Here is an 18,560-nt window from a genome sequence, read left to right on the forward strand (position 1 = left end):
TAGACAAACCTAAAGATTTCAACTAGTAGGGCAAGAGCTCACTAGTTTACAAAAACTGCTGGGAAAACTATAGAAAGCAGTCCAGCAGAAATTAGGCATAGTCCTACATCTTAATACTAAGATAAGGTCAAAATGGCTACATGACTTAGACATAAAGGGGAATATCATAAGCAAATCAGGGGAGCATGTAATAGTTTATCTGTTACATCTATGGATGAGGGAAGAGTTTATGACCAAACAAGAGATAGGGAGGGTTATGGGAGGTAAAACGAGTAATTCAGATTCCAAAAAATAAAGTTTTTGCAAAAACAAAACCAATGCAGCCAAAATTAGAAGGAAAACAGAGGAAAATTTTGCATAGCAAATTTCTCTGATACTTCATTTCTCAAACATATAGGGAACTGAACTAAATTTATAAAAATAAGAGCCATTCCCCAAATGATAAATGGTAAAAAGATATGCAGAGACATTTTTCAGAAGAAATCAAAGCTATCAATAGTTGTATGAAAAAAATGCTCTAAATCACTAATTAAAGAAATGCAAATTAAAACAAGTTTGAGGTATTACTTCACACTTATCAGATTGGCTAACATGACAGAAAATGACAAATTCTGGAGGAGATATGGAAAAATAAGGACACTAAAGCACTGCTGATGAAGCTGTGAATTAGTTCAACTATTCTGAAGAACAATTTGGAACTATGCCCAAAGAGCTATAAAATTATGCATACCCTTTGACCCAGCAATAACTCTACTAGGTCTGTATGGCAGCGATCAAAGAAAAGGGAAAAGGACCTACACGTACAAAAATACCTACAGCAGATCTTTTTATGGAGGCAAAGAATTGGAAATTGAGGGGATGCCCACAGATTGGGGAATGTCTGAATACACTGTGGCATATGATTGTGATGGAATACTATTGTGCTCTAAGAGATGATTGAGCATGATGGTTTCAGGAAAAACCTGGAAGACTCATGCAAAGTGAAGTGAGCAGAACCACAACATTGTACACAGTTACAGCAATACCATAACAATGATCAAATGTTAGCTATCAAATCTTAGATCAAAACTTAACTACTCTGATCAAGCCAATAATCCATGACAATTCCAAAGGACTCATGAGGAAGACTGCTATCTCCAGAAAGAGAATTGATGAGTTGAGTAGAGAGTGAAGCATATTTTTTCCCCACTTCATTTTTTTTGGCAACATGACTAATACAGAAATGTGTTTTGCATGACTTCATATGTACAATGGGTATCATACTGCTTGCCTTCTCAAAGGGTGGGGGAGGGGCTGGAGGAGAGAGATATGGAACTAAAATTTTTAAAAATGTTAAAATTTAAAAAAACCAAACAAACAAAACTTCCTTCCCTCCCAAAATAAAGTTCTGTCCCTGTTCTAAAAATTCTGCTATATGTAATCCTAGTTTGTGCATTTAAAATTAAGGGGCCATAGTTAGTCAACATTTCTATTTGGAAAACACCTATGAGTAATCCAAAAAGCATGCTGCAGTAAAACTGCTGTATAAGCAAAAGGACAATAAATTAACTGTTTTTCTTTGTAGGTTCCACTTGATCATATCTCCAAAAATATTTCCTTCACCATGGGCTAGAAAGTTGAATAATGCTATATTCACCCTGAGCATTTAATAATTTTAGTCATCTATCATTTAAAAAGTTTAAAAGTATATAGTATGTGTTAAATTAACTTACATAAATATAACAAAGTAACATTTATGAGACTACTACATCCTTCCTGCTATTCAGGAGCAAAACCATTATAATCAGATTCCTCTACCTACTGAGTCAATAATTACTATATTGAAGTATCCTTGACACAAAAATATTAACATTTTTGAGTGATATATTTCTTAATTACCTAGCTCCAAAATATCTGAAGGACTGAGGTACAGACTCTTGTTGCAAAAACGATTCAACTTCTTTTCCAATAATGTTGCATTTTTTCTTTGTGAATACTTCCGAATATAAAAGTGGCAAGGATGTATTACATGGCTCACAAAAACTAGCTCTAGAGAACCTGTAGAAGAGAATCATCACACAATCCAAATGAATAAGATATGTTGGGTTCTAATTAATGACCCTTACAAAGAATAACTTGCAATGACATTTTTCCCTAGAGAAATCAATGTTCCAATCTCTACAACATTCAAGGTTCCTAAAAGATGTTCAAAACAGAACAGGTTGTCGGTCACAACACATGGAACACTTAAAATAATAAATTCTTCAGCCCTGTGAAAATATGGTCTATTCACAATTTGCCTATGAGCATTGTTCCCCAAGTTCATCAAGTCAGCTGTTTGGAAGTTAAAACACATTTTCCTTTTAAAACAAGGTTGGACATGGTGGTGTTAAAGAGTCCCAGGTTACCCCTAAACAAGCCTAGTCATCCCAGAAATGAACAGAAGAAAGTAATACTTTTGCAATACTGATAATTTAACAAAATGGAAAAATATTCAAACAAAACATGACTTCTTATTTTCTAATGCTGACCCTTGATGAACTGCAGATTTAAACAGAATAGGAAAAGGTAGAGGATTGGGTTGAGCAATTTGAGGGAATCCCTAGAATTTTCAAGAGCTTTAGAGGTTGATAACATTGATTATAACCAATTTGACTTCAATGTATGAGACAGCCTTTTCTTCTCATTACTGGTATACAACTAGCATTATTCATACATCTATCATCTATAACTTTGTGGGGGGTGTGGGAGGCAGGGTTTATGGGAACGGACAAAGGCTGATACTGAACTGAGGTACAGTCATCTGCTCAGCATAGCCCTTTGCCGTTCAGAACTCCTGCTCGAGAGATGTGCCAGTCAGTCTCCCTGGTAGCTGGGGTTGCAGGTGAGCCTCACCATATACTTTAAAAAAGTAGAAAGAAGTCATAAAGACTTTCATAAAAAAATGGCTTCATAGAGTTTAGAACTTAAATGGGTTAGTTTTAGCTACCAAGATAATTCACCTTATTTCTAAAAAAAATTTAGATAAATGAGGTGTTACAATACATACTGCAAATCTCACAAAGTCAAAATATATGTAGGGGCAGCTAGGTGGCACAATGTATAGAGCACCAGCCCTGAAGTCAGGAGGACCTGAGTTCAAATTCGGCCTCAGACCAAACACTTGACACTTAACTAGCTGTGTGACTCTGGGCAAGTCACTTAACCCCAATTGCCTAAAAAACAAAACCAAAAACAAATATATGTAGTTGTTGCAATTTACCTGCTTTCAGTCCAAAAGGTACCGACTTTTTCTGCAAAGGCTTTTTTTGATGTCTAGGAACCTCCATAATATGTTCTATGAAATATGCTTCACCAAAATAAGAAATAAATGCAATTGTATTAATCTTGTTAATAATGACAATAGCATACAATATCAAAAGTTATGCCTGAAATGGCAAGACACATTGCATCAGAAAGTAATGGAATGACAGATTCTCTCAACTTGCCAGAAATTCTTAAAGCATTCTAATGGTAGTAAGAGTATTACCTGAAGTTTGCCTGTTCACTGTCATTTTGAAATAACCAACCAACAAGCATTTATTTAATTAAGTACCTTCTATATGCCAGGAACTGTGCTAGGCAATGAGGATATAAGTACAACGAATGACAACTGCAACTTGGAAAAAGCTTACATTCTCATGAGAAAGAATACATGTACATACAGATTATAAAGAAAATACATACAAATAAATCAAATTAGTTAATACAAGGTAATTTGAGAGGAAGGGTACTAGTAGTTGGGGTGATCAGAAAGTGCTTCATGTAGCAGATGGTGCTTGAATTAGATCTGGAAGGAATAAAGGGATTCTCTGAAGTGAAGAGGGGGGGAATTCCAGGTATTGGGGACAGCCAGTGCAAAGTTAAAGAAATGGGACTGGAATGTCACATGTGAAAAAGAGAGAAAGGACAATTTGGCTGGATCATAAAGTGCCAAGAGGGGGAATAATAACTGATGAGGTTGGAGAGGAGCTGTGGCTGCACTGTGAAGAACTTCACAGGCTAAACAGAAAATCTGCAGTCTTATTTACATTTAGTGCCTTGCTTAAAGAAAAGCCTGGCATGGGAAGCTTTTGGTGACTATGACCAATTTTGCTTTCTTCTTTACTTTTCTTATCCTATATACTGGGGGAAAAAAGATAATTGAGTTTAGCTTTCATCATATTGTTTCAGATATTTGCATGACATCTCTTTTGAAATGTCCACAAGGCAACTGGTGATGCAGGACTGAAGCTTAAGGAAGAGAATGGGATATTAGATAGATTAGAGAATGGGATTAGACATCTGTAAGTCATCTGCATAGAGATAACAGTTAAATCCACAGAAGCTGATGAAGTTATTGAGACAACACAGAAGAAAAAAAAAGGGGCCTAGGATAAGACCTTGGGGATTCAACCTCAATTAGGTAGCATGATATGGATAATGTGCCTGCAAAAAAGAGACTGGAATGCTAAGACAGGCAGGAGAGGAACCAGGAAAGAGCAGTGTCACAAAAACCCAAAGAGGAAAGAATATCAAGGAAGTCAACCACATCGAATACAACAGAAAGTTCAAGCAAGATGAGAACTGAGAAAAGGCCATCAGATTTGGCAATTAAGAGATCACTGCTAACTTTGAAGAGAGCAGTTTCAATTGAATAGTGAGGCTGGAAATAAAACTGTCAAGGGGTATGTGGAATGAGAAAGTGGAGGCCTAATGTTTAAATAGCTTTGTCAAGAGTTTGGCTAAGAAGGGGAAGAGAAATGTAAGACATGAACCTGAGGGGGATGGAAGGGTCTAGTGAAGTATTTAAGGATAGGGGAGATCTAGGCATGTTTGAAGGCAAGAAAGTCATTTCTAAAAGAATTTATATTTGAGATGTCACTAAGAAATGAGACCGACTGTAGAAGACACACAAAAACTTGTACCATTTTAGTCCCACATTGTATGGTACATCTAAATTATGTGAACTAATTTTTCAAATGCTTTATCAAACCAATCACATTTATAAATAACATAATCAGATAAACTCGTTTAGCTATCACTACACTGAAAATTGAGTTGGCTATAAAAGTGCAAAGAGGAAACAAGTCAGGGACAGGGAAGAAAAAAATCAAAGGGGCACTGACAGACACAACTGGTTTGGGATTATAAGGAGGTAATACCAATCTTCTTAAGATCTGCAATGTTAGTAGGAAGCCAGTTAGTAGAGTAAGAAAGACACCTAGACAGCCTGGAGGCTTATCTCTCTTCCTTCCCTCACATATATGCATTTTTATTCAGATAACTTAATTCCACTTAACTTACTTTCTTGATCTTCTTCAATAATTTCTTCTATGATCACATCAGGGCTAGATCCCATTTGTGGTAAAACAGCAACAGTTTTAGAGGAGGACACGGACACGCTCTCATCTTGGTGCTGGGTACTCTTTACTTCTAAATGTGAATCACCAGTTTCATGCTGTACAAGGGGCTGGGCCTTGTCATCTATTGCAGCAATTTCAAACTTATTCTTTTCTACAGACAGGTATGCATCACAATTTGAAAATTCCTTCTTATTAGTATGCTTATGAACATTCTGTCCAGCACCTTCACTGACTTCAGAACGAAATCTGTTTGGAAAGCATTTAGAGGATATTCAGGTTAATGAATTTTTAATGCCATTTATTCATACTCATTTGATGCGGCATTCATTTCCTTTTCATGATAAATTTAATATTCAGGTAACTCTAAGACAGCACTACAATAGCACAGGTAACCCAGGGCTCATCAAAAAGTTCATCAAGAGTACTTCAGAGGAAATAAATTTTTACAGACACATCTTCACCTAGACTGAAGAAAGAAATAGGTGAGATTACCAAAAACATCCATGTAGATTCAGTTTAAGCAAAACAAACACATACACGAAAGATATATTCTTAGACATAGCAACTGGTCATTTTCTTGTCGTGCAGCCAGAAGGAAGGGGAATACTCCCAGATAGTCAGGAAAGACACAATAAGCCAGCCCGTGAATAAAAAATTTGTCACAAATAATCCCAAGAATTTTGTCAATAACTAAATGTGAAAATATTCTACTTCAAAATACATTTCTGACAATAACTAAGAATTACTCCTGTCCAGTCACAGAGGAGACATCCCTACTAATTAAGGCTAATATTTATACCTGTCAATTAATCTTATTACCCTTTCATTGTTGTTCAGTCTCTCCCCCCCCCCAAATCATGTCCAACTCTTTGTGACCCCACTTGGGGTTTTCTTGTCAAAGATACTGGAGTGGTTTGCCACTTCCTTCTCCAGTTCATTTTACAGATGAGGAAACCAAGGCAAACAAAATTAAGTGACTTGCCCAGGGTCACACAAGGAAGAAGGGTCTGAGGCCAGATTTGAACTCAAGAAGATGAGTACTCCTAACTCCAGGCTCCGTACTCTATCTACTGTACCATGTACCTGCCTTTTAGGAATTCCCTTTAGGAATCTTCAACTTCTCCCTTGCCAAGGATTCTTTCTAACATCTGCCTAAAAACTTTCTAAATCTTTCTCAATTTGGGGGGAAAAAAAAGTATTCCCTCAACTTGTCATTATTTACGTCTTGGAGTTATCCATAACAATGTGGGAATTCGTTTTGCTTGACTATATGTATTTGTTACCAGTTTTGTTTTTCTTTGTCTCTTTTTATTGGTGGACAGAAAGCAGATGGGAGAAAAAAAATGCTTGTTAACTGAAAAATTTTTAAATAAAATTAGAAAGTTGTTCATAATGGATTTTTAACTTTATCACCCACTTTCTCCTCATTCCAAGCAAGTGGTCTTCTAACCACACCAAAATTGCCAAACCAAATGATCTCTTTTCAGTACAATTTTTCCTTTACCGCTTTGTAACTTTTGACAGTTGATCACGCCATCTTACTGAATACCCTCTTTCCCATAGTTTTGGGGACACAATACTCTCCAAGGTACCTCTCTCCCCTCCTTTGTCTCCTGAACACATCATTTTCCTGACCTCTTAAGGTGAGCACTCCCCAAGGGTATATCCTGGGTCTTATTTCTCTATACTAGGGCTGGGGAACCTGTGACCCTGGGCCCAATGTGGCCCTCTAGGTCCTCAAATGCAGCCCTCTGAATCCAAATGTCACAGAATACTTTTATTAAGCATATTTGTTCTGTGAGGTTTGGATTCAGTCAAAGCGCTGAACTTGAGGACCTAGACGGCCATATGTGGTCTTGAGGCCACGGGCTTCCCCATCCCTGCTCTGTACCCTTTTCTCTCAACAATGTTATTTACTCTCATGATTTCAAGTCTCTGCAGATAACATTCCAATGTTTATCTCTAGTACTGACCTCTCTCCCAAGTTATAGACTGACATTTCCCTTTGCCCACAAGTCACTTTTACCTGGATGTCCCATCAAACTGAATTATGTCCAAAACCAAGCTCGTTATGTTTTCCTCTAAATGTGCCCTTCATTCTGACTTCACTATTCTAAGGTTAACACATCTAACCTCTGTCATTCTTGATCCCATTCCCTTCTGTTTCCTCCATGTCTCTGCTTCAGCAATTATCACTCCCTTAGGAATTCTCCATTTCAACATTTACCAGAAATCTCACATTGGCAATCTTTGGGTTAGCTTTGATATCTAATCATTTTACAAAGTTCTGTCAATTGCATTTACTCTCCTTTATACTGTAATCAACCTAATACAGGCCCTTAGCACCATTAGCTTTGACTCTTGCAATTGCTTCCTTTCAAATCTGTCTTCTCTTCCTCCCCACTCCAACTCAGTCCTCAAATAAATGCCAAAATATTTATGTAGAAATCTAGTCATGACAACCCTCCGATTAAAAAATCATGATTATATATTGCTTAGAGTCAAATTCAAACTTTTCCGTCAGTTGACTTCTTTGAGTCGAGTTCCAACTTTTCTGCTACTACTCTAGCTTTTCAGTCTTAAGCTCATATCACTCCCCCTCACACATTCTTCACTCTAACTAAAAGGGTCTAATACTTGTTCTAAAACAATCCTGTGCTCTCTTGCATCCACGCTTTTGTTCAAGATTGATTTATAACTCCACTTCCTCTTAATCTTTTGAATTCCTGCCTACCTACACAACTTAAGACCCATTTATTTACCCATCCCCCTAGATCAAAGTTGTTAAACTCAAGTAGAGTCACATATTGATTTAGAAAACCACAAATATTATCTATGTTGTGTTATATTTTATTAAATATTTCCCAAATACATTTTAATCTGATTTGGGCAGCCCTCCAATATTTAATTTGACACCTCTGTCTTAGATTAATGCTTCTTAAACTGTGGGTTGTGACCCTATATGAGGTCATGAAAAATCTGGCAACTGTAAAGGGTTTCTGAACGTGCAATGACCAAAAATTAAATAAAAATCAAACACAACTAATCTGAGGTGTTTCTGGCAGTGCTTGCCCGGGTTACATCGCACAACTTCACTGCAGCCTTGGCTCTGAAGCACTTTGCACTGCGCATGCCCTCAGGCCACACGATGCCAGCTGCCAAAATGGGAAAGGGGCCCCAAGTGGAAAGTTTAAGAAGCCATGACCTAGACGATGACCCTTCTCCTAGTTTTAGGATCTCACACAACACTACTTTACATCCAATACATGTACAATGTAAAATAATATATTTTTTTTGGTGACCACTAACACCCACCCATCATGAATCTATACAATTCTATTCTCTTTGATATCCAATCATTCACCAAGTCCTGTCAATTGCAACTTTTCTCCCTTATTCATACTGTAATTAACATAGGCCCTCACCCTCATTTTCTTAGGCACCTGCAACGACCTCCATTCTATGAAGACAGAGGCCATGTCAAATTTTTATCTCATTCAACATCTCATTCTACACAAACCAGACTTTATTAAACATCTGCTAAACTAGACTGATACGTGTAGAGATCAAAGCACTGTATAAGCTCTAAAACAACACAGGAGGAAACTAACAATTGTCTCTTAGAAGTAATGGATTTTTCTGTCTCTGGAAAAACCCTGGCTTATTTCTTCATGTCAAGTTCTTAGTGTTAAGTGGTATAGCTTATTGAAAAAAGAGCTGGAAGTCAAGAGACCTGGGTTCTAGTTTACTATTAACTTGCCATATGATGCTGGACTAGTAATTTCTCTTAAGCTTCAGTTTTCTCTTCAGCAAAATATCACCTCCAAGTTATTTTCTGCATGTAAGGTTTTTTGATTTTAAATAAAAGTCTATCAAAATTTTATCATAGTTAATTAATAAGAAAGAACTATCGGGGGGAATACACAGGAAAAACTTCAAGGTAGAGGTGTTATTTAAGAATCATGTTAAAACAGATATATTTTGAAGTTCTAATTAATTCATAGAAACCATTAATTTTATTTTTCATATAGCAGAACACTGTTTATTTTGCACATCTTGATCAGAATTTATGTTTTCCCTATTCATTTAGATTTTAAAACAAGAGAGGCAGAGATTTTTCTTAAAGTAGTTTTCATATTAAAATTAAATTAGGGCATTCACCAACATCTCACCTTGTATCCCAAATAAGGTCAAAAGAGGTACATGATTTGAACACAAGGAGAGACAGCATAAGCAAATTAGGGAAGCAAGAAAAATTTACATGTTAGATCTATGGATAACGGAAGAATTTAGGAACAAACAAGAGATAGAGAAGAAGTAGAGTGGACAATTTTATGAAATTAAAAATTTTTTTTTCAACACAAATTACACAAAATTAAAATGGTTTTACACAAACAAAACCAATGCATCCAAAAGTGGAAAAAAAAGCTGACAGAATTTTTTTTTGCTAAAGATCTCATTTCTTAAATATATAATTGAGCCAAATTTATAAAAATGAGGGCCATTCTCCAACTGACAAAAGGTCAAAGGATATGAACAGGCAGTTTTCAGAAGAAATCAAAGCTATCAACAGTCATATGAAAAAATGCTCTAAGTCACTAATAATTAGAGAATTGCAAATTACAACAACTCTGAGGTACTTCACACCTACTGAATTGCCTAACAGGAAAGTAAAGGAAAAGGACAAATGTTGGAGGGGATATGGAAAAATAGGGCTGCTAATGTGGAGCTGTGAACTAGTCCAACCATTCTGAAGAATAATCTGGAAGTATGCCCAAGAGCTATAAAACCCTTGGACCCAGCCATACCACCACTAGGTCTATATCCCAAAGAGATCAAAGAAAAAGGAAAAAGACCTATATGTACAAAATTATCTATAGCAGCTCTTTTTGTGGTGACATAGAAATTGAGGGGATGCCCATAAGTTGGGGAATGGCTGAACACTGTGGTATGTGACTGATGAAATACTATTGTGCTATAAGAAATGTTTGGGGGGGTGGGGGTGGGGATGGGGATGGTTTCAGAAAACCTGGGAAGACTTATATGAATTAATGTGAAGTGAGCAGAACCAGGAGAACTTTGCACACAATAACAGAAATATTGTGACAGTGCTCAATTGTGAAAGACTTAACTACTCTGATCAAACCAATGATCCAAGCCAATGATTCCAAGACTCACAACAAAAAGTGATATCTACATCCACAAAGAGAATCGATGGCCTCTGAGTGCATATTAAAGCATACTTTTTTTTTTACTTACTGTTTCTTGCCTTTTTTTTGGCAATATGGCTAATATGAAAATAGGTTTTGCATGACTTCACATGCATAATTGATAGCATATTGCTTGCTTTCTCAATGGGTGGAGAAGGGGCTGGAGGGAGGGAGAGAATTTGCAAGTCAAAATCTTTAAAAAAAAAAAAAGAATGTTAAACTATAAAAATTTTTTAATTAAATTAGAAACTAAGAAAACCGCATTGCCCTTTAAAATTCACTAATGAATCCATTAAACAGGATGTTAAATATAGGGCTATCTTCGGTGATTTTGACTGTAGATTCTAAGCCTTCATTTACAAATGTAGGGTGAACTTTAGAGATGGGCTCTGGGTATTGCAATTTGAGGGGACCTCGTCTCCTTTTTCTGTCCTCAAATCTTCATGCCTACGCTGACACTACCTATCCCTTCATAATGTGAAATTCTCATTTATTAGCAGATTCTTAATTTTCTAGGACCTGGTATTTACATCTCTGAAATAACGGGGCTAGAAGTCATGATTACCAAGGTCTCAAACACATATGTGAAGTTATATAACCCAGATATTCCTACCCTCAGTCTCTTTGGTGGTATTTTACATTCTGTAATATTTTACAAAGGATCTCTGAAGTGCTAAATTCAAAGCATTAACAAAATTTAGCGCATTTTTAAATTTTTAAAATAATTTCCAGTATTCTATTACATTATGTTGGGATTATATTTATTGGTAAAGACAGACGAGAATCACAAAGGGGAAAGGAATAAGCATTTATAAAGCTGCTACTGTGTGCTAGGCTCTGTGTTAAGCACTGTATAAATATTCTCTTATTTAATCCTATCAAAAACCCTATGAAGTAGGTGCTATTATCCTCATTTTACAATCAAGGAAGCCGAGGCAAACAGAAGCTGAGTGATTTGCCCAGGGTCACACATTTTTAAAGTCTGACTCCAGGTCTTGCACTTTATTCACTGCATCTCTAACCCACCTAAAAAGATGATGAAATTGTAAATCTTTCAATGTCTCACATTTCATATGAATTTTTGGCATATTCTGTGAAATAGGCCATATCAGACTGAAAAATTATTTTGCCATTCTAAAATAAAAGACTTACTTTGAAGTTTCTTCAAATTCAATCTTCCCCATATTTTTAAACATACAGATAATTTCATTACAATTCATTTTCAACCTATAAAAAAAGAACGTGTTGGACTTTAATCAATTTCATCAGATTAAAAAACAAATAAATAGCCAATACTTAAGACAAAAATAATAATTCCTAATTTTTATAATTGTAACTAAGTTACTTAGGAAAACCCCAAAAGTTCAATGTATCACTTCTGATCAAATTTAAACTCAACTAGCATGCATTTTAAAATATCTAATAGCTATGTGTTCTTCTAAAAAATTATTCACCTGAGAAAGCTTCTGAATTTCAGAGAACTCACTTTTGACAATTCACTCTCAAATGCCAACTTCAAAGTGCGGATTATCTGTAATTAAAAGACATATCAATTAGTAATTTACGAAATTAAGTCTGGCGGCTCTCTTGAAAAAAAGTGTGGCTGTTTTCTGGGAAAAATGTGAAACAGAAGTAAGATCTCCAAAGGAAAATAAGAGGCAACATTCATTCCACCTTCTGATGGGAACACCCAGCACAGCTAATCATCAAATCAGTATTCTCTGAGTGCTTAATAGATACAATTCACTGTTAGGTATTGGAGATGAAAAAAATGTGAGACAGTCAACACTCCTAAGTTTATAACCTAGTTGTGGAAGTTAAAGGAATTTAATTCAATTTTTGTTGCTATTCAGTCGAGTCCAACCTTTTGTGACACTAGTTGGGGTTTTTTTGGGCAAAGATAACATAATAGTTTGACATTTCCTTCTCCAGTGGATCCATTTTGTCAAGAAATCAGAGGTAAAATGACTTGCCCAGGGTTACACAGTTAGGAAGTATCTGAGGCCAGATTTAAACTCAGGTCTTCCTAACTCCAGGCCTAGTACTCTGAACTACCTGCTGCCCTTTTTAAATTCAATTTAACAAATAAGAACACCTATACACACTAAAAATAAAAGAAAATTAAAAGGATTAAGGAAACAAGGGTGTTCCAGTAACTTTTGATTTTTTTGTTTCTTTTTGGTGAGGCAATTGGGGCTAAGTGACTTGCCCAGGGTCACACAGCTAATGAGGGTTATGTGTCTGAGGTGGGATTTGAACTCTGGTCCTCCTGACTCCAGAGCCGGTGCTCTATCCACTACACCACCTAGCTGCTCCCCAGTAACTTTTAACTATCCATTTCTTTGACTGCGATGTCAAGGTGACCTCAAAAGGCTATCTCCATCCTCCCCACTTCAAAACCACAGCTGTATGACAGTACAAAGTACATGGCTAAAAACATGTTTCCTGGCATGCTAAGACAATGAAAGGGTCTCTGGACTAGTGTTAAAAGGGGATACAAGTGATATTTCTCTCTCCTTAGGTACTGATTCTAACTCCCACAACTCCTCCCTCCCACCCTTTTTCTGAAAATCAACAAACCAACAGTCATTTATTATGGCAGAGCAGGAATGTACACACACAATTTCCCTGTTTCTTCTGGTCAGAAGTCAGTGCTCCCAATAATGTCATAATGTATCCAAAGACTGTGGGCTGGGTTTGCTGGTTGTATATACGCCCAAGGCAGTATCTTGAAGATTGTTTTTTTGCTCAGTAACACTAACAAAGGTTAAATATGTTTTATAATCTATGTTCTTAGAGATCTCAACAAAACTTACAAATGGCAAGAGGTTCCAGGATGAAAACTAGGATCAAAATCTATTTTGCATGTATTCTGCATAAATACATATTTATCTGTTGTCTGCCCCAGCAGAATATAAGCTTATTGATGACAGGCACTGTTCTAAAATTTGTTTTGATGTCCCTAACTGCTTAACACAGTCCCCGGCATGTAGAAAGCCTTAAAAAATGCTTGTTGGGGCAAAAAAAAAAAAAAAAGGAAAAAGAAAAGTTTGTCCAAGGCTTAGGATAATGCCTTATAACTAAGTGCTTAATAAATGTTTGCTGACTGATTTGCTGATTGTCTTAATCAATTTTCGTGTTTAATCATGAAATCATGTTCCCAGACTTCCTCTAGCTTCAAAAAACATGCAAAATTAATCACCACAAAAACATTTAATTTTACATGAATTTTCAAAATTACCTGATTCAAGTCACAATATTTTCTTAGGGAAGGTGCCATTTTCAATTCTCTTGCTATTCTCATAGCTGCATCCAGATCATTTTTTTTCCCTTCAATGTATTTTTTGGCCGTTATGATATCACCTAAATAGTCCTCTGTATTTCTTACAACTTCTTCATACAGACATCTTTTCCTTCAGTAAAGATAACAAAGTTTTGTAGGCATTTAGATTTATTTTAATTTTCAATAACCGTGTCAGATTTTTAAAAAGTTTATATTGAGAAAGCCATTTTTAGATGCTAACAACTGTATCATGCAATTACTTCTACATAAAGATTTCCTTTGAATGATACACTCAATTTCTACTATAAATACATATTATAGCTAAAAATTAAAACTTTAGCCCAAGGGAAAAACAATTTTGATAAAAGTATAAAGCTTTATAGAAATGTAAGGTATTAGGATCCATATCATACAGGTTTCTAATCTGACAGAATCTTCACACACTGAAAGGTATACTTGTCTCTCCACAAGTCTTGCATGTTTCCTTAGGAACTCAGTGTTTTAAATACACTCCTAAAGACCTTTGTCAAGAAAAAGGTCATATGTTTTTCAAAGGTCCAAATACACAAAATATTTATAGCAGCTCTTTCTGTGATATCAAAAAACTGGAAAGCAAAGTAGATGCCCATCAACTGGAGAATGACTAAACAAATTATATGGTACATGAATATAATATATTATTACGGTGCTATAACAAGTGGTGAACACGAAGAATACAGAGAAGCTTGAAATACATATGAAATGATGCAAAACAAGGAATTAAGAGCCAAGAAAAGAATATACAAGACAATGATAAGGTAAATGAAAAGAACCAGCACCACATAACAAAAATCAATGTTGTAAAACTACAAAGAATAATCTTGGCCCCAAAGATTGAAATAAAAATACTTCCCTCCCTCATTCCTTTTCAGACAGAGGACTAGGGCAAGAGCATCTACAGCTGTGGAACATAACACTGTCAGATTTTTTTTCCAGTTTTGCTGTTATTTTTTCTCCCTCCCCCTTTTTTCTGAAAAAAAAATTATTTGTTATATGAGATGGCTCTCTGGATAAAGAGAGGCGGAAGACTATATGGGGGGAAGTTTGGGCAAAGTAGAAACGAAAAATATCAATACAAATTTATTTTGAAAAAGGATACAAAGAATAAGGAAAGGAGAATACATCAGAACTTCACATATGGATTCACCTTGTTTGAGGTTAGTTTTGGCATCAAGGTCCAGGTATGATTTCTGACAAGTGTACTCATTTTAAATTACAACATAAGATAACATCTAATTAAAGGTGAACATCACAATGGCAACTTCTTTTTCTTTAGTCAAGACATTATCTTAACTTTAAAAATTTGTTATTTTGACCAACTGAACGTTCTAGAAGTTTGCTTACCTCGACTTGAGTGAAGTAAAAAGCTGATGAAATTTTTCCTCAAGAACCTCTAGAATGCAGTCTGTTTCTTGTTTTGTTTGGTTTTCTAGGCATTCTAGCATCTAGTTGTTTTTAAAAAATATTTGTAAAGTTAACAATTTATCTTTACACAGGGTAAGTCTTTCACAACATCATCATAAAAAAGTAAACAACTGCTGTTTCCTAGATCAGATTTATCCCTATTGATGGGTAGGCACTTAGTTCCACGAAGGTAAATCACAACTTGCCTATACTTTAAGCTGCATAAATTTATTTTCTATAAATCTTTTATATAGGGTATATCCAATGTGGTAGAGACCTCCAAGTTAATATATCCATGAAATTTTAACCTTCTGGCAGTTTGTTACTCCCTGCTCTCATCACGTGACCAACCTATTTCCTTTTTTGAGTCAAACATCTCTTTAGTGACATCTTTTCAATACTTCTTATGCAGACAGTATAATTCACAGATTACTGAGAGTCAAGAGTCATGCACATAGAGATGGGGAGAACTTGAAGATCATCTAGCCCATTTTACATACAAGAGACCAAGGCCCAGGGAGGTGAACTCACTTGTTAAAGGCCTAAGTCATGACTGATTTAGGATCTGAATCCAAGTCTGAAAGCATTTTTAAGAGCTTTTGAGTAAGTACCAGGTGTTGTATAAAGTTATATCTCTACACTGAATGGGGCTCATGCTCACCAATGATATTTTTCTACTGCCCTCTGGCTCACTTACAATTTTGAGATAAGGATGTTCTGAGATTTGAAGAAACAGAAGTGCCCTGAGAAGAGAGGTGCAGCATAAAAATAGACCATTTTTACAAATTCAAGAATTTAGCTGGGGAGGTTCTCCAGTTGTTCCTACTTGCACTGTATTCATTGAATTAAGCCCTGGAGTTCCAGAAAGGCTTCTCAATGAGATCCATGTCTGTTTAGGTGACACAAGCGTGGTGATTCTTTCAGGAAAAAACAAGTATATAAAGAATGCTTATTTCCAATGACAACACAGAGTTGGATGGATAGCACACTGAGTTAATTAGGACACAAAATCCTGGAAAGGTACTGTAGGTAGACAATGAACTAATTAAAGAATTGAACAGGATAAAAGTAGGCTGGATCATAATCGAGAAATTATTTATTACTTTCCTTTTAAGTCATCATGGGGTGGGGTGGAAAGGACATGAACATTCAACTATTCTAGAAAAGTCTATCTAGATTTATTTTTCAACTCTGATGCTAATTTTCTAGATCCAATAACTTGAATACTTGACAGTATGTACAAATAAACTTGGTAAAAGAGATCAATCAAAATTTGGGACTGATCTATCATGGTGTCTTGTGATTTTCTATCTTCTGTCTAAGAGAAGAGTAAAACCATTCATCTCTAGTGGGAATGCCTCAAGGAATGTTTGTTCTGGATAACCAATTTTTTTCCAGATCACTATGGGAAATCCTTTAGGTTCAGGAATTCTGTAAACTTTAAAAAAAATGGAAATCTAACACTTGTGTTTCCTTTCCTTAATATAGTATATTGGCAATATGTTAAAGTTCTGAAAAACAAAACCAGACCACCCTACCATTTAGCACTGCTATTATGAACATCAATAAATGCTATGTAGAGGATTTTCATAATGTGGGATATAGGACTAATTGGGTACTGACCTTAGTAGTTGACCTGGGACTTTCTTGAAAAACAATAACGAAAACAAAAAAAAATCCTATCAACTTACTTTTTGATCATCTGCTAAATACAAGTGGCTCAAATACGGATAAACAATAGTATTGTAGGTGGTACAAAAGGGCTCTAACATGAAGCTAGGGGAGATAAGTAAAATACTACAGAGAATCATTATCTAAAAACATCTTGGCTAGAGAAATAGGCCAATGAGTTAAGATAAAATTTAATAATAGATAAAAGTTCTATACTTGAGTTAAAAAACTGTATACAAGCTCATAGATTTAGAGCTTGAAGGGACTTTAAAGGCTATCTGGTCCAACTGCTCATTTTACAAGTGGGGAAGTTGAGGCTCAGAAAAGTTAAATGACTTGGCCAATGTTATGCAAGCTATGAGGCAAGATTTGAACCCAGATTCTGAGGTTCCACTGTAACCACACTACCACATGATAAAGGAGGCATGGTAAAGAATTAGCTGTTATGGAAAAGACTGAAAATTTTGAGGATGCAAGCTGAATGAGTCAGTGTGATATGGTAGCTAAAAAAGTTAATCCACGGTACTTTAATAAAGCAGAATGTTCAGAACAAAGGCATTAAAAACACTGCTGCATTCTGCCAGACACTGGAGAGTAAGGAAGGATATTTATTACTTAAAGCCATGTCCAGAGGTAGGAGAATGAGACTGAGAAAATAATAATCATATAAAGATCTATTCAAAAAAATTAAGGACATTGCCTGAATAAAAGAAGACATACATGAAAGAGTCAACTATCTGAAGGGCTGTCATGAAGAAGAGGAATTAGTCTTGTTTTGCTTGATCCAAGAGAGAAGAGGTCCAACTTTCAGAGTCAGATTTCATCTCCATTTAAGAAAAGCTTTATAATATTGAGAGCTCTCAAAAAGTACAATGAAGACCTGGGGAGGTAGTGAATTTTCCATTGCTGGAGATCAAGTGGAGACATGTTGGGAAGGATGCTGAGAAGGGATTAGCATTTGAGTTTGACCAGAAGACCTTTGAGGTTCCTTCCAACTCTGAAATCCTGAAAAACTGAAGACTTAACCACTAAAGCAGTCTTTTTTTTTTCCAAAGTGGTTTTCTTGCCCTTCAGGGGTAAAAAACAATCCCAACATTTTCACTGTTGACAGCAGTGTACTTTGACTTGTCAGTACTATGGAAAATGTTACCTTCACTTACTATTTCCATTAACACAGCGTGTGGATAACAAGGACCTCCTATCTAGCCTATGCCCATTCTTTCTCACTTGCACTGTTTGTTTGCACTGGGGTGTGAAGAAATATCCTTTGCCGTTAAAAAAATACATGTTAAGAGCATTTTCGTAAAGGCTTACTCTAAAGTGTTACTCTATAGGTAACACTCCAACACACGACACTAAGATAGTTTTAAGTTCTCTATTATTTGACTTTTAAGTAGAATTGTAAAGATAAAGAAATTAAAAACTGTAAGCTTTAGCAGAACAAATTTGTTAATGCAAGCTCTAATGCTATATATTTTCTATAAAAATCTAATTTTTAATAATTTATATTCAACATCCTGGCCCAACATCCTGCAGATAAGTAGATATCATTGGTAGGCAGGTAAATAAAAAAAAATTAGACATTAAATC

General features: G+C 35.7%; 1 protein-coding gene across 1 annotated transcript in view; it reads right to left on the minus strand.

The window, feature by feature from the left end:
- RNF17 (ring finger protein 17) overlaps nucleotides 1-18,560 on the minus strand; it is a 123,734-nt gene that overhangs the window by 81,137 nt on the left and 24,037 nt on the right. The window contains exons 6-12 of the mRNA XM_020968779.2: nucleotides 15,240-15,340; nucleotides 13,815-13,986; nucleotides 12,028-12,104; nucleotides 11,726-11,800; nucleotides 5,305-5,609; nucleotides 3,242-3,328; nucleotides 1,879-2,037 (exon numbers count right to left, since the gene is read on the minus strand). Coding sequence (XP_020824438.1) covers nucleotides 1,879-2,037; nucleotides 3,242-3,328; nucleotides 5,305-5,609; nucleotides 11,726-11,800; nucleotides 12,028-12,104; nucleotides 13,815-13,986; nucleotides 15,240-15,340 — 976 coding nt within the window. The remainder of the gene's footprint in view (nucleotides 1-1,878; nucleotides 2,038-3,241; nucleotides 3,329-5,304; nucleotides 5,610-11,725; nucleotides 11,801-12,027; nucleotides 12,105-13,814; nucleotides 13,987-15,239; nucleotides 15,341-18,560) is intronic.

The sequence above is a fragment of the Phascolarctos cinereus genome, unplaced genomic scaffold (assembly GCF_003287225.1).
Source record: "Phascolarctos cinereus isolate Bilbo 61053 unplaced genomic scaffold, phaCin_HiC Scaffold_726;HRSCAF=1367, whole genome shotgun sequence".
Classification (NCBI taxonomy): Eukaryota; Metazoa; Chordata; class Mammalia; order Diprotodontia; family Phascolarctidae; genus Phascolarctos; species Phascolarctos cinereus.